General features: G+C 43.9%; 1 protein-coding gene and 1 pseudogene across 6 annotated transcripts in view; both read left to right on the forward strand.

Annotated features, from left to right (window-relative positions):
- Positions 1–22,599, forward strand: part of TNFRSF19 (TNF receptor superfamily member 19) — a 129,958-nt gene that overhangs the window by 50,927 nt on the left and 56,432 nt on the right. For all 6 annotated transcript variants that reach the window (XM_074958380.1, XM_074958398.1, XM_074958417.1 and 3 more), the window contains 2 exons: positions 7,380–7,558; positions 19,360–19,445. In XM_074958380.1, coding sequence (XP_074814481.1) covers positions 7,380–7,558; positions 19,360–19,445 — 265 coding nt within the window. The remainder of the gene's footprint in view (positions 1–7,379; positions 7,559–19,359; positions 19,446–22,599) is intronic.
- On the forward strand, positions 3,568–5,556 carry LOC141987809 (E3 SUMO-protein ligase KIAA1586-like; annotated as a pseudogene).

Here is a 22,599-nt window from a genome sequence, read left to right on the forward strand (position 1 = left end):
TTAACAGAGGTAAGATTGAAACCCATGATCTCCTATTTTACAACTCAGGGAACTTTCCCATAGGCTATAGGGGTTTTGGTGGAGGACTTTCCTTCCCTGTATTGTCTTACTGGAACTTATTCAGTGACTGAAGAGGTTTTTCACCAGCAGACATGTAACTTCAAATGTGGTGTGTTTGTCTTCGCACACAATTGCACTTATTTCTAAAACATGACAAAAAGCTATATAGACAGAGGCTAACTAAGTATAATTGCTAATGTTGGAACTGGCATGCAAGGAGCAATATGTGGAACAAAGCCCAGTGCCCATAGTACTTCAGATATCTTGCAAAGGGCATCTGAAAAAAGTGAGACAGTCCAATAAGAAAAACTACCAAAAATGATTTCAGAGTACATATTCTCTTTGTACCAACCAATTTTTCATCAAATCACTGTGAAATATTCAAAGAGTACTCAGTTTGCATTCTATATTTTGTTTACCATTCTTATGAAACTTGTTCAAAAAAAAGGTTTAAAACTCTCTTTGAGCTGGAAACTCCAACACAATCTTGACTGTCACAAACTTGACAGTCACAACCAACTTTAGCACAATATACATATTCTGATGAGAGATAAGAATGGGTTAATTTTAATTATTGGTAATTAGATAATCATTGTTGATCATATCAATTCCAATTTACCTCTTACAGAGATATTTTCCATTTTTTAACACACAGACTGCTCTTACACCGTGTTTGATAAGTGACAAAGAAAATTCTCAGATAAAGCTAGCAGTCCACCCTTAACTCACCATTTCATGCCTAGGTATTTCAGGTATCTTATACTAGTATATTAATTGATATTCTCAATACTTGTAATTTTTGGATACACCACTCTCCTGTCCTGTTGTCCTAGCTGCTTTAACTTGGCATTTTCATTGAAGGGTTTTTTGTTGTTTGTCACAACTTTAAATCATATTATATCTACTTACTAATATTTGTTTGATTATATACTCCTTGGGGAAGAGACTTGTTTTTCTTGCACTGGGACCAAACACTTCTAACAAATACTACTGAAGTATGATTCTGTGGACACACTGATTACTGCTGGGGGAATTCTGTGCCACTGCTCATGCAAAGAATTTATATCCCCTGCAGATTTCTTTGCTTCCCTGTCATAAAAACGACTTTCTGAGTCCATTGCTGAGTCCATGTCGTGGGGGGGAGCTGCACAGTGATCTCCCACCTCTGTGCAGCCAGTGGCCTGTGCTCCCCAATGCCATGCTGGAGCTTCCACATTCATTTGACAAATAAAATTTGAACAATTTTAAAATATTGTGCGCAGAATTTTTTGTTTTGGCGCAGAATATTTATTTTTTTGGCGCAGAATGCCCTCAGAAGTAACTGATGTACACATAGCTTGTGACTAAGGCCACTGGAAATCTGTGGGAACCTTTTGAAAAGTTCTGTAGAAGCACGAACAGCAATCAGGGCCACTACCTGTATATTGCCCCAGTTGGTCCATTTATATACCTCACCCTCCCTCCAGTGCAAGGGTCTCCTTCAACTCTGGGGTCAGGAGAGACAGAAGAAAGCCAAATGGAAAATGCCATGTTGAAGGTTGTGTGGATGTCTGTAATTGTGCCCCTTGTGTGTATGCATTTTGATCCAGTCCTTCAATTACATGATCACATACTGTTTTCCCCCTCATTCAGTGCAAGAACTATGGTTGCCCATGCAACCTTAAATGTGGAATTTCACAACTTTTGAGTGCTTGATTTTGCAATATAAATAACATTATTTTAACAGCTGTTTGTGTGAAATTATGTTTAGCTGCACAATAAATAGGTACATAAAAGGACATGAATACACAATATACCATTTATTATATCGTATATAGATCTATGTGTATATCTGTGTGTCCGTCTGTACCCTTCTGTGCAAGCTGAGGAGAAGTTCTATGGCAGATCTTGTAATTTTGCTACAGAACGGGAAAATGATGGTGGGTTTGTTCAATGTCTTGAGCTGTTGTGCAAAAACCTCTTGTGAGGTAGAAAAAATAGTCAGAATCCTCTAATCTTCCACAGCGTCTTTGCTAGTGGCCACAGCCCAGGTCTGTAGTCAGTCTAGGTGGTTGGTGCTAAGGATTCCATTTGTCATTCACCAATGTTTTTCTAGGTGAGCAAAGCCACTCTCTCTCTCTCTCTCTCTCTCTTTTTGCACAATCTGGCCTTTAGTTTGCGACTAAAAATCTTTATAAATGTGCAGTTCTTCAAGTGATTGCAAATGTCCATTACACTGTAGGCACATGCACGCCCAGTGTACAGACTGCTTCAGTGCGCTGAGCATGCACAATGAAATGGACATGTGCAACACATCTTGAAGAAGAACAGTTACAGAACAGGTAAGTAACCAGGGTTTTTTTGGGAGAGGGGGTGGGTTTTTTAGTACTGTGCATTTACAATATCTGTTTCTCTCTCTCAAAACAGTTTGGGCCTTTGTCTTGTCTTTGAAACTTGTATGTGGAGAGGACATTCTATTCATGGTCTCCCCGTGCCTGAGGAGAAAAGGAGGTGTTTGGTAAAGCATCGCCTGTGCAGTATAGTAGTTGCTGTCCCTTTGCAGGGTTGAGGAGGTATCCATGTATGGCTAAGAGTATGTGACTGGTTGGGATGGAAGGATTTCATTTTGTAGGTTGTTCTTACATTCCCCAGAACAAAAAACAGCACAGAAGTTGGGGAGAGCCACAAACAATTGTCTATAAGATCCTATATTAATAAAATGCTCTTAAATAGAAATTGTCATATCAGTTCATACCTGTAATCTGTTCTGTTCAGTACCCTGTCTCCAAAGTGGTCAGCACCAGTTGCTTCTGAAGATGGTGTAAAACGCCTAAAGCACAATTTTGCAATAACATGCCTGTGAGCACTGTTCCCTCTCAGCTGTGCGCGTGTGCCCGTGCACAAAGATCCTAAACCCCGCGCACATGGCGAAACACCGCACACACAAAAAATGAAATACTACATTGGAACCAGGCCAAAATATCATTTACGGGCGACTTTTGACATTGTTCGCCTGCCATCTATCAACACAGCCAGATTCTACTAGCTGGCAAGGGGGGGAAAGGGAAAGGAGGGCAATGAATCGTACCCCTCCCCTCCAGCATTTCGAACGTGGAACGCTGAGCACGTCGGGACGGTCAGGACCCCCACATCTCCTTGTAGTCTGTTCATTTGGCTGTGTACAAACTCAGGTATGTGTGAATAAGTCAAAATGCCTGGCTGTAGTTGCTAAGGAGCTGCAAAGATTTCCCAGAAATGAACAAAGGTAAGTGTTGTTTTCGTGACTGAAATCTTTCAAAGGCATTGGACTTCATACATTTACTCATGATGTTTTACCATTTCCCCGCGTTTTTTTTCTGCAGATACATGGATGTGATCGGAGCTATGCACAAACTTCTGGTATCCTGATTTGAATGATCTCCCATTTGCCCTTTTGTCGAGTCACGCTGTAAAGCGCATTGAAATAGTAGCTATATAATAAAAGTATTAATTTTAAATAAACCAATCTGGCAAAAAATCAATCCCAAAATGTCACTGTCTAGAGGTCTAAAGCGTAAAAGAACAGCGACTTCATTTAAATCCGGATGGCTGGATGAGACTATAGAGACAGTTACACCGAAGTCACATAGTGTAATGCTTGTTAAACTTCGTGAAATATTCACATATGATGAGGACAACAGAGTGGTTTGTGTATATTGTCGAGATGCCAGAGCTTCAGGACAATTTTCAACAGGAAGAATGTGGAACGATGTATGGAAGTTGGATTTCTTAAAGCGTCATCGGTCAAGTAAGTTTCATATAGATGGTGTAACAAGACTTAGAAACAAAAACCCTTCCTTATGGAGTGGATTGCTTAGCATGATTCTTGAAAGTCCAGCTGAAAAGCAGAGGAGGCAAAATAATCTTGAACGCAAGTGCTCAAACCCAGAAGAAATCAAGGTACTTATTGACAGTGTGTTGTTGGCTATTAAAATGAACAGCTCAATGCTTTCTGTTCAGGATATTAATGACGATATGGAAAAGTATGTGCGCATACCAGCGAGTTGGGGAAGTAAAAATTATGCTTTTGAATTTCTTGAAATTATCAACTGCATTGTCCACAATGACCTCATGCATGAAATAGCATTGGCAATGTTTCATACTCTAGCTGTTGATGAAAGCACTGATATATCCATTAACAGATACTGGATACTCTACTTTAAATATAGATCCATAAATTCTGCACACTATAAAACTTCGTTTGGTGGTCTATTACAATTGCAAGAATGTGATGCTGTTTCAATAGTGTCTGCAATCAAAGAGTTTTATAAAGAACACCAACTTGATCTAATGAAAATGATGATGTTCACGTCTGATGGTGCCTCTGTGATGTTGGGCAAATTCAATGGCGTGGCGACTCAGCTGAAATGTGATATTCCACACTTAGTCCAGCAACATTGCGTTGCACACCGGGAAGACTTGGGGATTTCCGATGCATGGAAAGAGGTCAAACTGATAAGAGACATCAAAACCTTAATGAGAACTGTCTACATGATGTTCTGTCGGTCATCCAGGAGAAAATGCAAATTTCAGGAAATAGTGGATCCTTCTGAATGTGAGTCAGTGGCTTTCAGGCCACTCAATGAAGTGCCCTGGTTATCTAGGCACTTTGCACTTCAAGCAATTATTCACAACTATAATCCTCTTCTGGAATATTTTGAGCAAGACAAAGATACTGACCCGGTTTCTAAATACTGCCACAAAAAGCTGAATACCATGGAATACCGAATAACATTAGAAGTTTTGAATGATGTTTTGTCAGAGCTGGCTTCACTATCCACACTGCTCCAGAAACGGGGCCTTACGCCTCTTGAAGCATTTCACCTTGCCCAAAGTAAACTGAACAAGATCAGAAGACAGTACCTTGGAGATTCAGTCTTATGGAGTGACAAAGTTAAGGCTCTCTTAGATATGAGCTCTCAAGAAAATAATGAAATTGATAACCAGTTCCATAATAACTTTCATAAACATCTTGTGTGCACATTTGGCAGACAGGTTTCCAGAGGATGAAGTCCAGGAGTGGTCCGCTTTTGATTCTGCAGCAATAGTTAAGTGTGACTTCAATTTTGAAATTCATCAGGTCAAATCCCTATGTTCAAAATACAAAGACTTTCTTGCTGAAGAGATTATTATAGTCAGTCAGTACAATGACTTCAAGTTTGCAGTAGCTGAAAGAATCAAAAGCCAATTGGTTTTAAGTTTCCCGGATATGGTGACATTTGCTCACCAGAATGAACAGTTTCAGGATCTTGCAGAGTTGATGGATATTGGAGGAACATTCCTAGCATCAAGTGCAGAATGTGAGTGTGGCTTTAGCTTAATGAACACTCTAAAAACAAACTACGGAATCACTTACAAGTAGATCATTTGGACATGCTGATGTGTATTAAGAGTTACCAGCTGGATGGAGGACTAATAGATCTGGACAGAGTTTATATTGAATGGGCAAATGAAAAAGATTGCAGGGAAAAACAGTAAAGTTAGTTTAGCAGTCTTTGACATTTTGACCAATAAGGAAATTAAAATGCATTTGTAATTACATATCTTATTCTTGGCTGATAATCATGTATTGATATTTTTTAGGAACATTTTAAATTTAAAACACAAACTCTTGTTTTTCTTTTTTTACTTATGATGTCTCTATCTGAAAACCCATATAAATTGACATAATGGCATACTTATTAAATTGTCTTTATTCTATGTTTATCAAAATCTTTTCGGACATGTGTATAGAATGAAAGGTGAAAATGGACACCAACAGGCAGAAGCCTATGCACTGATAATGATCAAGATTAATATGTGCTTGATATATGATCATGATTCTCAAAAAAAGATCATAAAATGTAATGCTTGAAACTAATTTCTGCTTCATGAAGAATGGTTAAATTTCCTTTTTCTAAGTATTTAAAAATTACATTTACAAAATAACATGGTGTAAAACTATTATCACAAATTTCAAATTAAAACTTTTTAAATGTATAAGCATTTTACTTTCTTGGGCGCATTTGCCTCATGACGCACAAATTTGAACTCTGCTTCAAAAATTTGCACAGAAGAAATTTTGTGCACACATGGCCTGTCAAAAATTAGAGGGAACATTGCCTGTGAGGGAAGTGTCTTCCTAACTTGAGGAAATAAAAGCTTTATGTCCTAAAGGATGAGACTTATTATGCCATATACATTTTTATCCTAGCTCATGTAACTGTTTATTTTTATATAAATGTCATATCCTTTTTAAAATTTGAATAAGCTCTCTACCTTGATAATATCTTGTGGGAGTGAGTTCCACAGATTATTGAGTTACATTTGTTGCCTTTCAGTTTTACTTGGTGTCTGTTTCTTCATGTAGCATGAGAGAGGGAAAATGGGCACATCTGAATTACCTTCTCTTTATCCTCATTTTATGCCTCTTGTTCATTTCCTCTTCACATTAGTACTACTTAAATCTTTTAAATCTTTCCTCATATGGGAATCATTCCATAATTCTCCAGACTTTTGTTACTTCTGCTATAACCTACATTTCGATATCATCTTTATTTTTGTATTCCTACCCATTCAAAAATATTTCCCAAAATTGTGGAAATTAAAAACTAATTTCTTTGCACAAATTAGTTGTTGGGGTAAGTAACCAGCTCTTGCAATATTCAGATTTAATAAATGCCATCACCTTCTTCTGATTCACAGAGGTCTTGCAGCTTTTCCAGCACTCCCACAATTGTGTTGGGAACTGTTGGTTAAATAGGAGATAGTTAAATTACTAAAATTCTTAGTGGGTAATGAACATTTCAAGCCCTTGTTCTCTGTGTCCATTAACCAGCCCCCTGTTGTATTTACCAACACAGCTTTTAAACCTTTGAAGATTTGTCCTCTCTTCAGCAATTAACTTTGTTCACCTTAGCTATGCACCTTAATATCAAAGTGTTCCTTTCCTGTTTTTGTAAATGAATAAGTGCCCAAATACTGCATTCGTCCCAGGTTCTGCACATTCACATGACCAGCTGAATTAAAAAACAGACAGCTCAATAATTCTACCATAAGCTGCTAGTAATGAAGCAGCTGGAGTCCCTGAAGTCCTTTATCATTGAAATGCTCAGTGGTTTCTCAAATAAAGTGGATGACTCAGTATTATTTATAGAAGTAAGGGAGATTATTAGCAGTGGAAGACACATTTGAACTTGCTGAAAAGATGGCTTTTGTCTCTAGAAAGACCAACTCTCAGTAATAATTACGCTCCCAGAAGTCTCTCCTTATTCACACATTCAATGTTTGAATAGCTTGCTATTGCTTGTTAATCCCTGCAGGAATGCGGCTTTGGATATGGGGAGGATGCACAGTGCATGACATGCAGGCTAAACAGATTCAAGGAGGACTGGGGATTTCAGAAGTGCAAACCTTGTCTGGATTGTGCAGTAGTTAACCGGTTTCAGAAGTCCAACTGTTCTGCCACCAGCAATGCAGTGTGTGGGGATTGCTTACCTGGGTGAGTCAATTTCTGTAGATGAAACTTGAAATACAAAATTTAAAACAATTTGCATTAATATTTATTTGTTTGTGTGATCTGGAGAAATGAGTACATAATTGGGAGTCAGAAAATCCAGAGTACTAATTCTGACACTGTCAACAATTTAGTGTATGGCCCTGAGCAAATCACTTCACTTATCTATCTGTTTTCCCACTTGTAAGATGGGGATAATAATACTTATCCACCTACCTCACAGGAGTATTGTGAGGAGTAGTTCATCAGTGTCTGTACAATGTTTGGAATACAAAGTGCGATAAAATGCTAAGTATTATTATTACTGTTGTTATTTCTTAAAGAAATCAACATCTGATTAGACATTTCCAAGCTGCAAATAAGTTCCAATTTGACTTCTTCCTCTTACCTCTCCAAACGAATTTAAAAATTATTATAAATATATTATCACCCCAACACTGAAGTAAAAATATTTTTGAAATTCTGAGGAAGTCTCTTTAATCTTGAAATTTTATTTGTGGGTTAACCCTAACACGTCTCATTATCACTGTGATATTTATGATATATTTTTTTGCTTCTGAAAAATATTAAATATGTTTAGTCATCAGGTTTTTACATCCTAAGATTTGGTAATAGGGAGCTAAATTCTGTGCTCAGTGTGCATGCTGTATTCCTTACTTTGAATGGGATGTCACCCACCACTAAAGGCACAATTTGGTCCTATGAATGCATATAGTCACTAATATTGATATCATTTACCGAGTGTACTATGAATTACCTGCAATGGTTTAATGTAAGTGAGAAAGAACTAGATCTTTATATTTTCTTATCATGATTGAAAGTTGATACTCATTTCTAGTTCTAATTCCCATGGTCTCTAGAAATAGGATTTCTGTAGGATTTAAATAGGTTGTGTTACTAGAGTACCCATTTGAAAATCTTACCAAGAAGGAGAAAAATTACTATTTATATATATATGCACTGTGCTTTACAAAGTAATAAAGCTACAGATTCCCTGCCCAAGAAGTTTTCAATCTACAGCAGCAAAGAATGAAAAAATGGGGGAGTGTTGAAAAATAATGGCTACAACAGTGAGAGATTGAATTATACTTATAAGACCTGATCCCTTGAAATGAGTTGAAAGAGTCCTGTTAACTTGAGTGACTTGGGTTGGGGCCCATCTTGTTTGTGCCTGATTTCCCCCCCCCCCTAATACAGTATAGCTTGAGGCAGTGTCTGGAGTGAGGTTTGATAAGTTATAAGTGGTCATTATAGCAACTGAGAATGTTAATCATTTATGCCCTGATTCTGCAAAGACTTGTTTACATGCTCAAGTTTACACACTGTGAGTAGTTCCACTGAGATCAATGCAGTTTCTCTGTGTAAAGTTGAGTGCATGTATAGGTCTTTGCAGGATCACAGTGCTATTTCTTATGGTGTACAGATTCATTCCATAGCTACCATCAGGTCTAGATTGTTAGGACTACTGGGCATGAATTTATGAACATATGATTTATCTTCTTCAACACTGGCCAAAATATTTGTTTGCTTACCACCACTACCCCTAGGCCACTGCACATCCTTGATTATTCATATTTAATATTTTTAACTCAAGACTGGTGGTGATGGCTTGTGCTCAGTCCTCCTTATTCTTACACTAAGTTGATGAATCAGTGAGTGTGATCTTGGTGGTTGTCAACTGTTGAACATTAAGGGATCTGGACAAAATTCACGGAGAATTGGTCAAATAAATGAACAGATCAATTCATCAACATGGCATCAGTGTTGGGAATCTCCTTTTAACTAAGCAGGTGACAAACTGGGACTTATGGTTATTTCACAGACCTTGCTGAGTTTGTCTCATCTTCTTAGTCCCACACTATCAATCTGTCTCATCCATTTGTAAAACTAGATTGTAAGATATCTGTGGCAGGGGCTGTTTTTGTGATTTGTTTTTACAGCACCTAGTACCTCAGGATCCTGATCAATGATTGGTGACCCTAGGCATTACCATAATAAATACAATAAATAATTGCCAAGGACTAAGTCACCATTTTATTCCTTCTTGGCAATTGTATAGCAATTCAGATCATTGTCTTACCTGTGAGTCATGTATTTTATTCCATCACTAAAGGGCTCCTAATTAGACTTTCACACGTACCCATACCAACTACATGCAGTTTTTTAGCACCTTTGGGATGTGGGCTACCTGTACCTTTGAGAGAGTGGGCAAACTTTTACCTCTATCCCTACTCTGTCTCCAGTGAATCCAGAAGTGAGTTTTCTTCCTCTAGGAACACTTAGCAATGCCTAAGCAACAACAATTCCAGTTGTTTAAATAATATGAGATATATTCAATAGAGAAAATAAAGAGAGAGGAATTAAGCATAATAAAAAATGACGAATTTAAAGACTATGAAAAGCATAACTAGCCAAATGGTTTAGCCTATGATTAAGGAGAATTAAGTTTTGCATCTCAGCAATGGTCTGTATTGCAGTTGCATCCTGGCTTTTAACATCCTTCTATTCTATCTAATGTGTGCTTCCCCTGTTCATATCACAGCATCATACTAGTTTGTTGAGCGGTTGATATATTTTATTTTAATGGGTTCATCGATAATGGGTTTTTTAAATATTAAAAAATGTCTGATTTGTAGGCAATCACGTGATCACCAACTTGGTGCCAGTACAATCAGTACTTTGTGTTATTTTAGATAGATCATAACTGTGCTAGTCACATCAAAGTAAACATTTAATCCAGGAAGTTGCTCTGAAGAAACCACAACTTACATGATTCAAACCTAGGTTTGAAACATGGCTTGAAACAGTACAAGGCTTGAAACAAAACTAAATAAGTTGTTGAGGTGTTATATGCTGTTATACTCTGGCACAGGTTATTTTAAAACCAAAGTCTCAAAAGCATGTTAGGAAGTTCTCATATAGCCTCTGCTACTTCTCTTATCTGTCTTAAGATTGTATCCTGATGCCCATCACCATAGCTAGCATCTGAGCATTGTGCACAAAATCAATAGCAAAGTTCCTAAAGTCTCATTCAGGAGTTTTTTCTTTGTTTATTTTTTGTTCATTTGTTCCTCCACATAGCCATCCCTGTAGTTTGCTGACCCCAGCCATCTGACTTACTCCTCATGCCCTATGTTTCAACCCTGTGTATTGCCTCGCCTTGCTTTACTTAGCTTATAGATTCATAGATTCATAGATATTAAGATCAGAAGGGACCATTATGATCATCTAGTCTGACCTCCTGCACAATGCAGGCCACAGAATCTCACCCACCCACTCCTGCGATAAACCTCTCACCGATGTCTGAGCTACTGAAGTCCTCAAATCATGGTTTAAAGACTTCAAGGAGCAGAGAATCCCCCAGCAAGTGACCCGTGCCCCATGCTTTGTTTGTGAATAAGCTCTAACATGGGTGACAGATTCAAGTTGTAGATTTATCTTATTTTATTTGTACCATGCCCACAGATGTGCTACATGCCTCATAAATAAATAGACAGGTCCCTGCCCCCAAAAGCTTACAGTCTAGAATTTAAATATGATATGGGTGACAGCACAAAAGGGAATGGAGTGAGGGTGAAACATGGATCCTAGGGTGACTTGGCTACTTCACATTCATTCTTTGATGAGTTTTGTAACACAAACATCCTCCTTGTTCATTTCTTGTACAGTTCACAACAGAATTGTGTTTGAGAGAACCATCTTGCTTTTCTGAAGGTTTTGCATGTTCTTCTTCAGGTGCTTGCTCATGTCCATTCCCATGTATGTGTGCACACACTGCGTACACCATTGCCGAATGGTTTTTCTGAGTGGTATATTTTGTGTCGTTTCCAGTGCCCCCTGGAGTCATGCCTTCATGATGCTGTATATAGGAGCCTGCCACCCCCTCGCTTCCTTCTTTCCGCCTGTGACAATCGCTGGAACTGCTTGTTTTTGCTCTGCAAGTTCTCTACCCAGTGGACTTCTTTGTATTTTTTCCTGTAAATAGTTATAAAATGTTAGTAGTGAGTGTTGCAGTTAGTTAATAGTTGTTAGTATAGAGTAGGACCCTGCTTAATGGGGTTCTTTCCACCCCGGCATCGGGGCATGCCTCAGTCTCCAGGGTTTAAGTTGTGCAAGGCTTGCCACAAGCCTATGCCTCTCAGTGATCCCCACTCAACCAAACTGTTTGGGCGAATCCCACCTGCGTGATCATTGCAGGATCTGTAGAGGATTTAAGCCCCAGACTCAAAAGGAAAGGGAGCAGAGACTTAAGTTCCTCCTGATGGAGGTGTCTCTTCATCCCTCGGAGCCGGGTCACCCCTACTCGGCCCTGAGCATTTCTGCCTCTTTGAGGAGTGTGCCAGCTTCCATGAGGGACAGGCACCGCAGCTCAGCCTCCTCGGCACTGAGAAGAGACTCCTCGTCAGCGTCGCATGGCTCCCAGCACTTCCACAGTTCACCAGTATAGTGGAAGTCCGTGCAGGAGAGCATCCAGCGCTGCTCCCATTTTCCAGTACTGCGCAAGAAACAGCGTAAAACAGACAAGGGGCACTCCTCTACCCCAAAGCCTGCCAGTCATAAGGACTCTGGCAGAGTGAGATCCACCCAGGGCCACTCTGTCTCAATGACTGCTGCTGTGGCACCATTGACTCCAGCCCAGAGAGAGAGCTGTCAAGTCCAGTGCTATTGGAGTCTCTCCCGACAGAGAGCCATAGGAGTGCAGGGCTGGCGCTCCTGTCCGCAACTAAGGTGTTCCAGGCAACACGGGATCTGATGCCCCTCCCAGTAACACCATCTAGACACGAGCCAGCACCAGAGGCAAGGACAATTGTGGTACTGATGCCCCAGGTGCCATCCAAAGGAAAGCCGGCAATAAGGCAGCAGCATCGGTCTCCCCCAGCCCAGCACCGCTTGCAGGCAGCATCCGGCACCGCCCCGCCGTCATCTCGCATAGTGAATCCTTGGCAAACGACTCAGAGCCTGAGTCCTATACCTCAAGAAGGAGCCGGAATCGGTTGCACCAACTGTACTGAATGGGTGATATGAACCAAGGATTCCCACCTACAGGCTGGCCAGCACAATGGCAAATGCCAGTGCAATGGCCCTTTTGGTCTCCGTGGGCTTTTCATCAGGTCCAAGGAACTCAGTCAAGGAGGCCCTATTTGGTGGCCTCGGAGAATAAAGCCCCGCCACCACCACCTCTTCTAGCGATGCAGGGTCTGGACCAAGGCACCAAGCCAGGTACCATGCTTCAGGGACCAGTATCAAGGGACCCATGAGAAGCAAATGGACAAGAACAAAGACCGGTACTGGTCCTAGGATCCTCTTTCCTCCTCACCGGACAAGGTGGGTGCAGGAACCTCAAGGGCACTCACTTGAGTTGACCACAAGGCCCATCAGGAGCTGCTAAAGAGGGTTGCCCAAACCTGTGGATCCAGGTGAAGGAAGTTTCAGAGTCCTCCCACACCTTGGTGGACATTTTGGTAGCCCTGCCCTGAATAGTGCCATTTTAGAACCAGTCAAGGCATGTGGTAGACTCCATCCTCTCTGCACCCTACGGCAAAGAGGGTGGAGAGAAAATACTTTGTTCCACTGAAGGGGTTTGAATATCTTTACATTCCTCCCCTCCTGGGTACCTAGTAGTCTCAGAAGCAAATGAGCAAGGGTGACAAGGGCAGCGGGGTCCCCAAAGCTGGACCTCTTTGGCAGGAATATCTATGCTACAAGGGGGCTCCAGCTTCACGTTGCAAATCAACAGGTGCTCCTTAGCCAATACGATTTTAATACTAGGGAGCAATGACAAAGTTATTGCCCCAGGAGTCCAGAACAGAATTCTTAGCCTTGGTCAAGGAGGGTAGGGCGGTGGCCAAGGCGTCCCTGCAGGTGTCTCTGGACGTAGCCATCTCAGCAGTTGTTTTGCGAAGATCCTCTTGGTACAGGCCTTGGGCCTCCCTCATGATGTGTCTCAGACTATCCAAGCCCTGCCTTTTGAAGGCACAGTGCTATTTTCTGAGCAAACAGATGCTAAGCTGCATAGCTTGAAGGACTCCAGGGCTGTGCTGAAATCTTTGGATCTGCACACCTTGGCCCCGTTGAGAAAACATTTCAAACCGCAACCATTACCTTGGTTCTACCAGTCACAACCGAGGCAGGACTATGGTAGGAAGCAATGCAGGAATTACAAGAGGAGGCCTCCTCCCCAACCTTCCTTAACCCAGGGATCTGGGCCCACCAGGCAGTTGGCTAGTGCCAAGCAGGCGTTTTGAGGGTGCACCCAAGGATGGCTTATCAGAGCTATACCTGGATCCACTATCTTTGTGGACCAGCTATCCCACTTCTATCGGGGCATGGGCCCATATCACCTCAAACCGCTGCGTGCTACGCAGGTAGGACTAGGATATACTCTGGAATTCAGTTCTTCCCCTCCTCGCCCTCCCTCCCCGTCCCTCTTCAGGGACCCTTCTCACAAGCAACTTCTAATTCAGGAGGTGCGAATGCTCGTGCAAGTGGTAGCAGTAGAGGAGGTTCTTCTGGAGTTAAGGGGAAGGGGGTTTACTCCTGATATTTCCTAATCCCCAATGGCAGTCTCAGACTCATTCTGGATCTTCAAAACTTCAACAAATTCATGAAGAAGCTGAAGTTCCACATGGTCTCCCTGGCCTCCATTATCCCTCTTTAGATCCAGGAGACTGGTATGTCACCCTCAACCTGAAGGATGCATATTTTCACATATCCATAGTCCCAGACCACAGACAATTCCTGCGATTCGTTGTGGGGCAGGTGCACTACCAGTTCACAGTATTGCCTTTCAGCCTATATATGGCCCCTCAGGTCTTCACAAAGTGCCTGGTGGTAGTTGCGGCCTTTCTGAGAAAACAAAGAGTACAGGTGTATCCCTACCTCGATGACTGGCTGGTCAGAGGCTGGTCCAGAGGTCAGGTGGAAGCACACATTCAATTAATATTGTCAACCTTCCAGAGGTTAGGCCTGTTGTTGAATGCACAAAAGTTGACCCTTATCCCCATCTAAAGGCTTGAGTTCATAGGGCCCGTTCTTGACTCAATCCAGGCCAAGACCTTCTTACCAGAAGCCAGGTTACAGACACTGAGCTCAATCATAAAGAACCTCAGGAAACATCCCACTACCACTGTGAGGACCTGCCCAAAGCTCCTGGGGCACATGGCATAGTGCACATATGTGGTAAAGCACATGAGTTTGAGACTCAGACTGCTTCAGGCCTGGCGAGCGACAGTGTACCAGTCAGACCAGGACTGCCTGGATAAAGTGCTCACACTTCAATGCTCTCCTCTTGTGGTTGCCCTCAGAGGTCGTTTGCGCAGGCGTTCCATTCAGGAGACCAAAACCGTCGATGTCTCTAGTCACCAATGCTTCCGAACTGGAACGGGGAGCCCTCAGGACGCAAGGCCCCTGGTTTCAGGAGGAGCTCATGCTACACATCAGTGTGAAAGAGAACTCATATTGGTGTGCATTGCTTGCCAAATGTTCCAGCCCCACTTAGAAGGCAAGTATATGTTGGTGCTTACAGACAATACAACAGCGATGTTCTATATCAGGGGTCAGCAACCTGCGGCACGTGTGCCAAAGGTGGCACGTGAGCCGATTTTTACTGGCACGCTGCTGCCAGCCAGGGTCCTGGCCGCTGCCTGCCTGGGTGAACAGAACCCCAGGCTGGCATCAGGCTGAGCGGGGCTGGTGGCTGGGACCCCGGCTGGCAGGAGTCACCGGACAGAACCACAGACCGGCGGCGGGCTGAGCCGCTCAACCTGCCATCGGTCTGGGGTTCTGTCTGCCAGCCCCGCTCAGCCCACGGATGGTCTGGAGTTCCTGCCGCTGGCCCCTTGCCAGCTGGGGTCCCAGCCATCTGCCCCACTCAGCCTGCTGCTGGTCTGGGGTTCCAGCCACCCAGCCCCCTGCCAGCCAGGATCCGTGCCTCCGGCCCTGCTCAGCCCTCCTGCTGGTTTGGGGTACCGGCAGCCAGCCCAGGGCTCTGCTCCTGGCCTGGGCCCAGAGCTCTGCAGCCCTTATCAAAAATTGCACTACAATTAGCTTAAAAACTTGAAAACTTAAAAACTTTGTGTATTACAGTAATTGTTAACAAATGTATAATGTTAATAAGTACATAGGTTTGATGAAACAAAGTAGTTGTACTTATGTGCCTGTGCTTAATTTGTGTTTTTGATTATTTACCTTCTAAAAAAATCTCACATGTCTCGCACCCCCCAACATGTCTCGCATGTCTCCTATATAAACAGACAGGGTAGAGTGCGCTCCTCTCACCTATGTCAGGAAGCCCTCCTATGGGAGTTCTGCGTAATCCACTCAATTCACCTTGAGGCTTCCTACCTTGTGGGGACCCAGAACAAGTTAGCAGATCGTCTCAGCAGGTCCTTCTCCAATCACGAATGGTTCCTTTGTTTGGAAGTCATGAGGGGCATTTTCCAGAGGTGGGGAACTCCCCAGATAGACCGATTTGTGACAAGGTACAAGAGGAAGTGTCTGCAGTTCTGCTCCTTTGAGAATCACAGTTCAGGCTCGCTCGCAGATGTGTTCCTTCTCCCCTGGAAGGACCACTCATTTCGCTCATACACAGGGTCCTGCTGTAGGTCAAAGGTGATGGAGCGAGCCTCATCCTGGTACAACTGGCCTGGCTATGCCAGCATTGATTCACCATGCTCCTGGAGCTCTTGGGCAAAAAACCAATCACCCTACTGCTGTTTCCAGACCTGATCTCCCAGGACCGCGGACATCTCCTTCATCTGAGCCATGAGTCCCTTCACCTGATGGCTTGGAAGCTCCATGGCTGAATCCTTCAGCGTTAGCATCCTCAGGTCCAGTTCAGGCATTTCTGTTAGGTAGCAGAAAGTTATCCAACAGGGCCACCTACCTAGGGAAATGGAAAAGGTTCTCAATCTGGGCAGGACAGAAAGGGATCTTGCCCATGCAAACGACAATACCGTGCATTCTGGACATTTGTTACATCTAAAACAGCAAGGGCTGTCGGTGTCTTTTTGATTAGTGTGAACCTTGCAGCTATCTCAGCCTTCCACCCAAGCGTGAGCAGGAGGTCCATCTTTGCTAACGCACTCTGTAGCTGCTTTCTTAAAAGACTGGACACGCTGTACCTGCAGGTGAGACAGCCAGTCCCGCTTTGGGACCTTAACTTGTTCTCTTGAGACTCACAGGGGCACTGTTTGAGCCCTTGGCGACATGCTCTTTGCTCTACTTGTCATGGAAGATGGCCTTCCTCATGGCCATCACCTTGGCCAGGAGTGTGTCAGAAATTAGGTTTTCATACATGGTTTTCTTCAAGGATGAGTTCCAGCTGCACCCCCACCTGGCCTTCCTCCCAAAGGTGGTGTCACAGCTCCACGATAACCAGGACACTTTCCTCCCTGTCTGGTTCCGAAGCCACCTGCCAGTAGCCAGGAGCAGAGGTTCCACTTGCTAGACGGGTGCTGGCCTCCTTCATAGATAGGACCAGATCGTTTAGGAAGACTACTCAGCTCTTCATGGCAGTGGCTGATAGGATGAAGGGCCTCCCTGTCTCGGCCCAAAGAATTTCCTCATGGATTACTACTTATATTCACATGTGCTATGACCTGGCAAAAGTCCCTGCTCCAGCATTGTTGGCACACTCCACAATGGCGCAAGCATCTTCAGTGGTATTCGTGACACACATTACCATCCAGGATACCTGTAGAGTGGCAACGTGGTCTTCAGTCCACACCTTTGCAACCCACTATGCCATCACGCAACAGGCTACAAATGATGCTGGATTTGGCAGAGCAGTGCTACAGTCCGCTTGTCGTTGACTCCAAACCCAACTCCTGCATTTGCTTGGAAATCACCTACATGGGAATGGATATGAGCAAGCACTTGAATCAAAAACTTTTAGTAAACTTTCCATAACCATTGTTCTTCAAGATGTGTTGCTCATGTCCATTACCAAACCCACCCTTCTACCACTCTGTCAGAGTTGCTGGCAAGAAGGAATGAGAGGGGTGGCAGGCTCCTATATACAGCGCCATAGAGGCTTGACTCCAGGGGGTGCCGGAGCCGATCTGACCCGACAGGTACCGCTGAGGGAAAAATCTTCCAGTAACAGTGCATGTGGCATGTACATCCGTACATGGGAATGGACATGAGGAACACATTTCACAGAACAACAGTTATGGAAAGGTTAGTAACCGTTTAAAAAAAAAACTTTAATACTTTTCAGATATCATTCTACATAATTATATAAACTAGCCATATTGTAAGCGGTCCTCCAATTCTGAGCCAGACAATGCTTTATAGCTCTAACTAGAAAATGTCTATATCCAGTACAGAACATATTGTCAATATTAATTTCTTTGTAATATCTTGTTTGTTGTAGTTAAAACAGAAATGCTTAGTAGATTAACCAATTCCATTTTGATTTTATTGTATGGCTATAAGAGGATTCCACAGCATGTGAGTTTATTATGTTTCTGTATAAAATATGACATTGAGCTCTAAATGTATTTGATCTCCACAAGTTTTTATTTCTTATGTGAATGATTTATTTGGACTAAAAGGTTCACAAATTTTCCTAAATTTATTTTAAATCTACTAACTATACCTAATAATTTAGAAATTATAATATTATTCTGAGAGAGAGAGGCATCATGGTCCAACGGCTAGTGCAGTGAATGGGGATTCAGAAGACCTGGGTTCTATTCCTAACTCTGCTTCTGGCCGGCAGTGTGACCTTGGGCAGTCACTTTACCTTTCTGCTTCTGCTTTGTCTCCCACTTTGTCTTTTCTATTTAATCTCTTCAGGGCAGGAACTGTCTCTTACTGTATGTTTGTACAGTGCATAGCATAATGTTAGACCCTCCAGACACTACTCCTGGGAAATTCTTTGCCAAAAAAATTAAAAATTCTGCATACAATATTTTAAAATGCTGCAAAATTCTGAATATTTTTTCAAAATAACACAATATAATCATACCAGTTTCAATTATTTCGGTAATTTATTTCAAAATACCTGACAGCAAGTATATTTGTAACAATACAGACAACAAAAAAGATTCAGGAAATGTGTTTTGACAAATAGATTCCTTAGTAAGCATATTAATACAGAACTTTGAGTAATAATTAATTTAAACTTCAATACAGAAACATATTTCCCGTACCCCTCAGAAGCAGTGCAAAGTCTTGGGGGAGTCAGGGATAACAGAGGATCTGAGGGAGAGGGAAGTAATTGCTGGGCAGGAGCCTGGGAGTGAATCTGGAGGGTTGTTGGGTATGGGTGGGAGAAGTATGGAACAGGTTTCTTTTGGTCAGGGGAGTAATTATCAGGGAGTTGGGGAGCCTCTCCCATGCAGATCCTGGTTGACCCCTAGCCTCCCCCATTCAGTCAGCCATATCTGCCCCGTCCCTATGTGTCCCTGCACCCCTACTAGTCCTTCTAAGTCCCAGTCTGTGACCTCCCAGCATGTCTTGCTCTGTCTGTCCCCGCACCGTATTCCATGCCTCCTCATCTGGCCGCACAGGCAGGAAGGTGTGAGGAACGCAGCCTCTCCCTGTCCCTCTCTGGGATTGGCTGAGCCAGCTGCCTTCTGTTCTGGTGCCATAATAGCTCCTGGTGGGTGAAAGGAGAAACTGCAACACCTCTCTAGCAGAATGTATTTTCTATGGAGAAAAAAAAAATCTGTGGGGGACATGAATTCTACACACGCACAGTAGTGCAGAATTTCCCCAGGAGTAAAGACTCTACTGTAATAAAAAAAATAATAATTACAAGCTGTTCTTTTATCTTCTAGATTTTACAGGAAGACGAAGCTTGGTGGCTTTCAAGACATGGAGTGTGTTCCTTGTGGAGATCCCCCTCCTCCCTATGAACCTCACTGTAAGTGCTCATTGTGTTCAAATTAGAACAGGACCAACTTTTGGCCTTGTACATTTTTTCCTACTTTTATCTAGAAAGCTCAGCTAAGTGTACTTTCATTGCTGAAACTGACCCACTTGCTTTCTCTTTAATCAAGTTTGCTACCAAGAAAGTAAACATCTTTGTTTCAGTGCAGTTGCTGTGTTATAGTATGCCAAAACCCAGTTGATTCAGCCCAATCCTGCAACAAAACATGGATGACTTAATTTTTTTTGTCTTTTTCTGTAAATATCGAGTTCTTCTTCAAACTGTGGGTGCTCCATTTCAGGTGTTGGTGTGTCCCTGCATCTTCAATCAGAGAATTTCAGCAGCAGTGACCGTCTGGGTTGTGTATGCACAGTCCCCGTCTCATGGCGTCATTGGCGCCTCATCTAGCACGCGCAACGTGATCCCTTCTGTTCCTTCTCAAGTGTCCTCAGCCTGAGACTGAGTTCCCAGCAGTGTCACAGTTAGCTCGTTTAGTGTTGAACTAGTTTATCTAGAGTAGTTTAGTTTAATAGTTACTTCCCTGTTACTCTAGCCCAGGAGTAGGCAAACTTTTTGGCCCGAGGGCCACATCTGGGTGGGGAAATTGCTGGCAGGGGGTTGGGGTGTGGGGGCGGAGTGCGGGATGTGGGAGGGGGTGAGATGTGCAGGAAGGGGCTCAGGGCAAGGGGTTGGGGCAGAAGAGGGGTGCAGGGTGTATGAGGGGGCTCAGGTCACGGGGTTGAGGTGCAGGAGGGGTGTGGGGTGCAGGAGGGGGCTCGGGCAGAGGGTTGGGGTGCAGGAGGGGTGTGAGGTGCAGGCAGGGGGCTTAGGGCAGGGAGTTGGGGGGTGGGGTGCAGGAGGGGTTCAGGCTCTGGCCCGGTGCCACTTACCTAGAGTGGCTCCGGGGTGGCAGCGGCGTGCACCGGGACCAGGGCAAGCTCCCTGCATGCCTTCCCTGGCCCCATGCCACGCCACTCCGGGAAGTGGCCAGAACCAAGTCTCTGTGCAGCCCCTGGGGTGGGGGGGGCACAGGGCTCCACGTCTTTCCCTCACCTATGGGTACCTCCCCCGAAGCTGCCATTGGCCGTGGTAACCCGTTCCTCACCAATGGGAGCTTTGGGGGAGGTACCCACAGGCAAGAGCAGCGTGCGGAGCGCTTTGCCGCGCCCCCCGTGCCCCTCCCCACCCCGGGGCTGCAGGGGCATAGTGTGGCCGCTTCCCAGAGCGGCGCGGTGCCACAGGGGTGGCAATCCTGCAGGCCAGATCCAAAGCCCTGAGGGGCCGGATCCGGTGCATGGGCTGTAGTTTGCCCATCCCTGCTCTAGCCCTTAAACAAAACCAAAAAAACGAAAACAAACTTTTTCCTTAGATTAGTTAGGACTCACCCTTACGGTGATAACCACAGTTATTCAAGCTATTCCTGGCTCACCAGGATTCAAGTGTTGCCTTTCGTTCCGGAACACCATGCCAGTGTCGGACAGCCTGTCCACTGTTTGGGTGAGTCGTACATCTCTCAAAAATGTGCCCACTGCAAAACCTAAATGCTTGCGCTAGAAGGGACAGAAACTTACGTCTCAAACTCATTCTCATGGAAGAGTCCCTGTGTCTGGCTTCAGACCCTGGCCAGAAAACCCCTTCTAGACAAAGGTCCCTGGAGACTTCACCCTCATCACAGAGGAAGGCTTATTCTTTTAAAAGTCAATGAGGAAAAGAGGCAACTTCTCCTCAGAGAGAGCTGACCAAAAAGAAATAGTCTCTGGCTCGGTCCCTTTCCTCAATACCGACCACACCACAGCTGAGTACCTATGAGGCACTGGGATCCTTCAGCATTGCCCACACCATGGCTTCTGCCGATCCCAGGCACACTGACTTGGAGTCGAGAGGCAAGCACAAGCCTATCTCCTCCGCAATGGCACTGTCGACACTGCTTAAGGAAGCAGCACTCAGACCTTCACCACAGGCGATGCCACTACCATCTATTTTGCTAGCTACAGTGGCACTGATGACCACATCTGCGACGACACAATCGTCGATGACAACTTTACCATCCGCATCGAGACCTGCAGTGCCAAATACATCAGCAATGAAACCACCAGCATTGCAACACTTTCTTCATCATAAAGACCTTTTAGTCCTGTTGATACCGGAATCACCACTCTTTGGCACTAATGGCTCTCTGGTGCACGCAGTATGAGAAATATCTGATTCACCGCTAGCTTCTCCTCTGTCCAGTGAGGAGGAGGAGGATGTGGAAGAAGGTGTTTTCTCTTCAAGACACTCTTCCCCTGCCCGACCAATGCCAACCTCTGGACCCCTACAACGTAGGCATTATTATGGATAAGACATGCACCCATGGTATAGCCACCCATGGATGGGCCCACCTATGCTGTTCCCAACACACTGGCCTTACTGGGACCCATGGGCCACTTATAGAAGGCATCACAGCAGCACCTGAGCCCCTACAGGGAGGGAATTAGATTCCCACCACCATCATCAGTGCCTGCGCAGTCAGAACCCACTGAGGATACAGCTGAGGAAAGTGAGGAGGCTCTAGAACAAGACACTATATATATTTGCTACCCATAACTCATCCTTTGCTACCCATCCTCTTCCCCAGATGAGGCCATCATGCCTCCCCCACCTACAGCCACTGACAATTTTAAACAGTTTCAAGAGCTCTTCAAATGGAACTCCGGACAGGTACACCATCAGAACCTGGAGAGCCTTCACCTGAAGGCGTGGCTCCTATATGGTTCCATCATGATGAACTAGCCTGTTTGGAAGAGGTTAAACACTTATTACTAAATAGTAGAAGATCAACCACGCACAATACTTACCTTTAGAAATGAAAGAAGTTCTCCATATGGTGCCAAGACAAACGAACTCCTCCAGTTTCCACACCTCTGCCACTGATATTGGACTACATCCTGGAGCTGAAACAGTTTAGACTATCCATTCATTCGATCAAAGTATATTTAGCGGCTATTACCGCCTTCCACCATAAGATCGACGGGACATTGCTGTTTGTGCACCCAATTACCAAACATTTCCTTATGGGCATTCAGAATGTTTACCCTGAAATACGTGCACCCTCACCACCAGGGGACCTAAACCTTGTGTTACAGTGCATCACCAGGCCCCGTTTGAA

The sequence above is a fragment of the Natator depressus genome, chromosome 1 (genome assembly GCF_965152275.1).
Source record: "Natator depressus isolate rNatDep1 chromosome 1, rNatDep2.hap1, whole genome shotgun sequence".
Taxonomy (NCBI): domain Eukaryota; kingdom Metazoa; phylum Chordata; order Testudines; family Cheloniidae; genus Natator; species Natator depressus.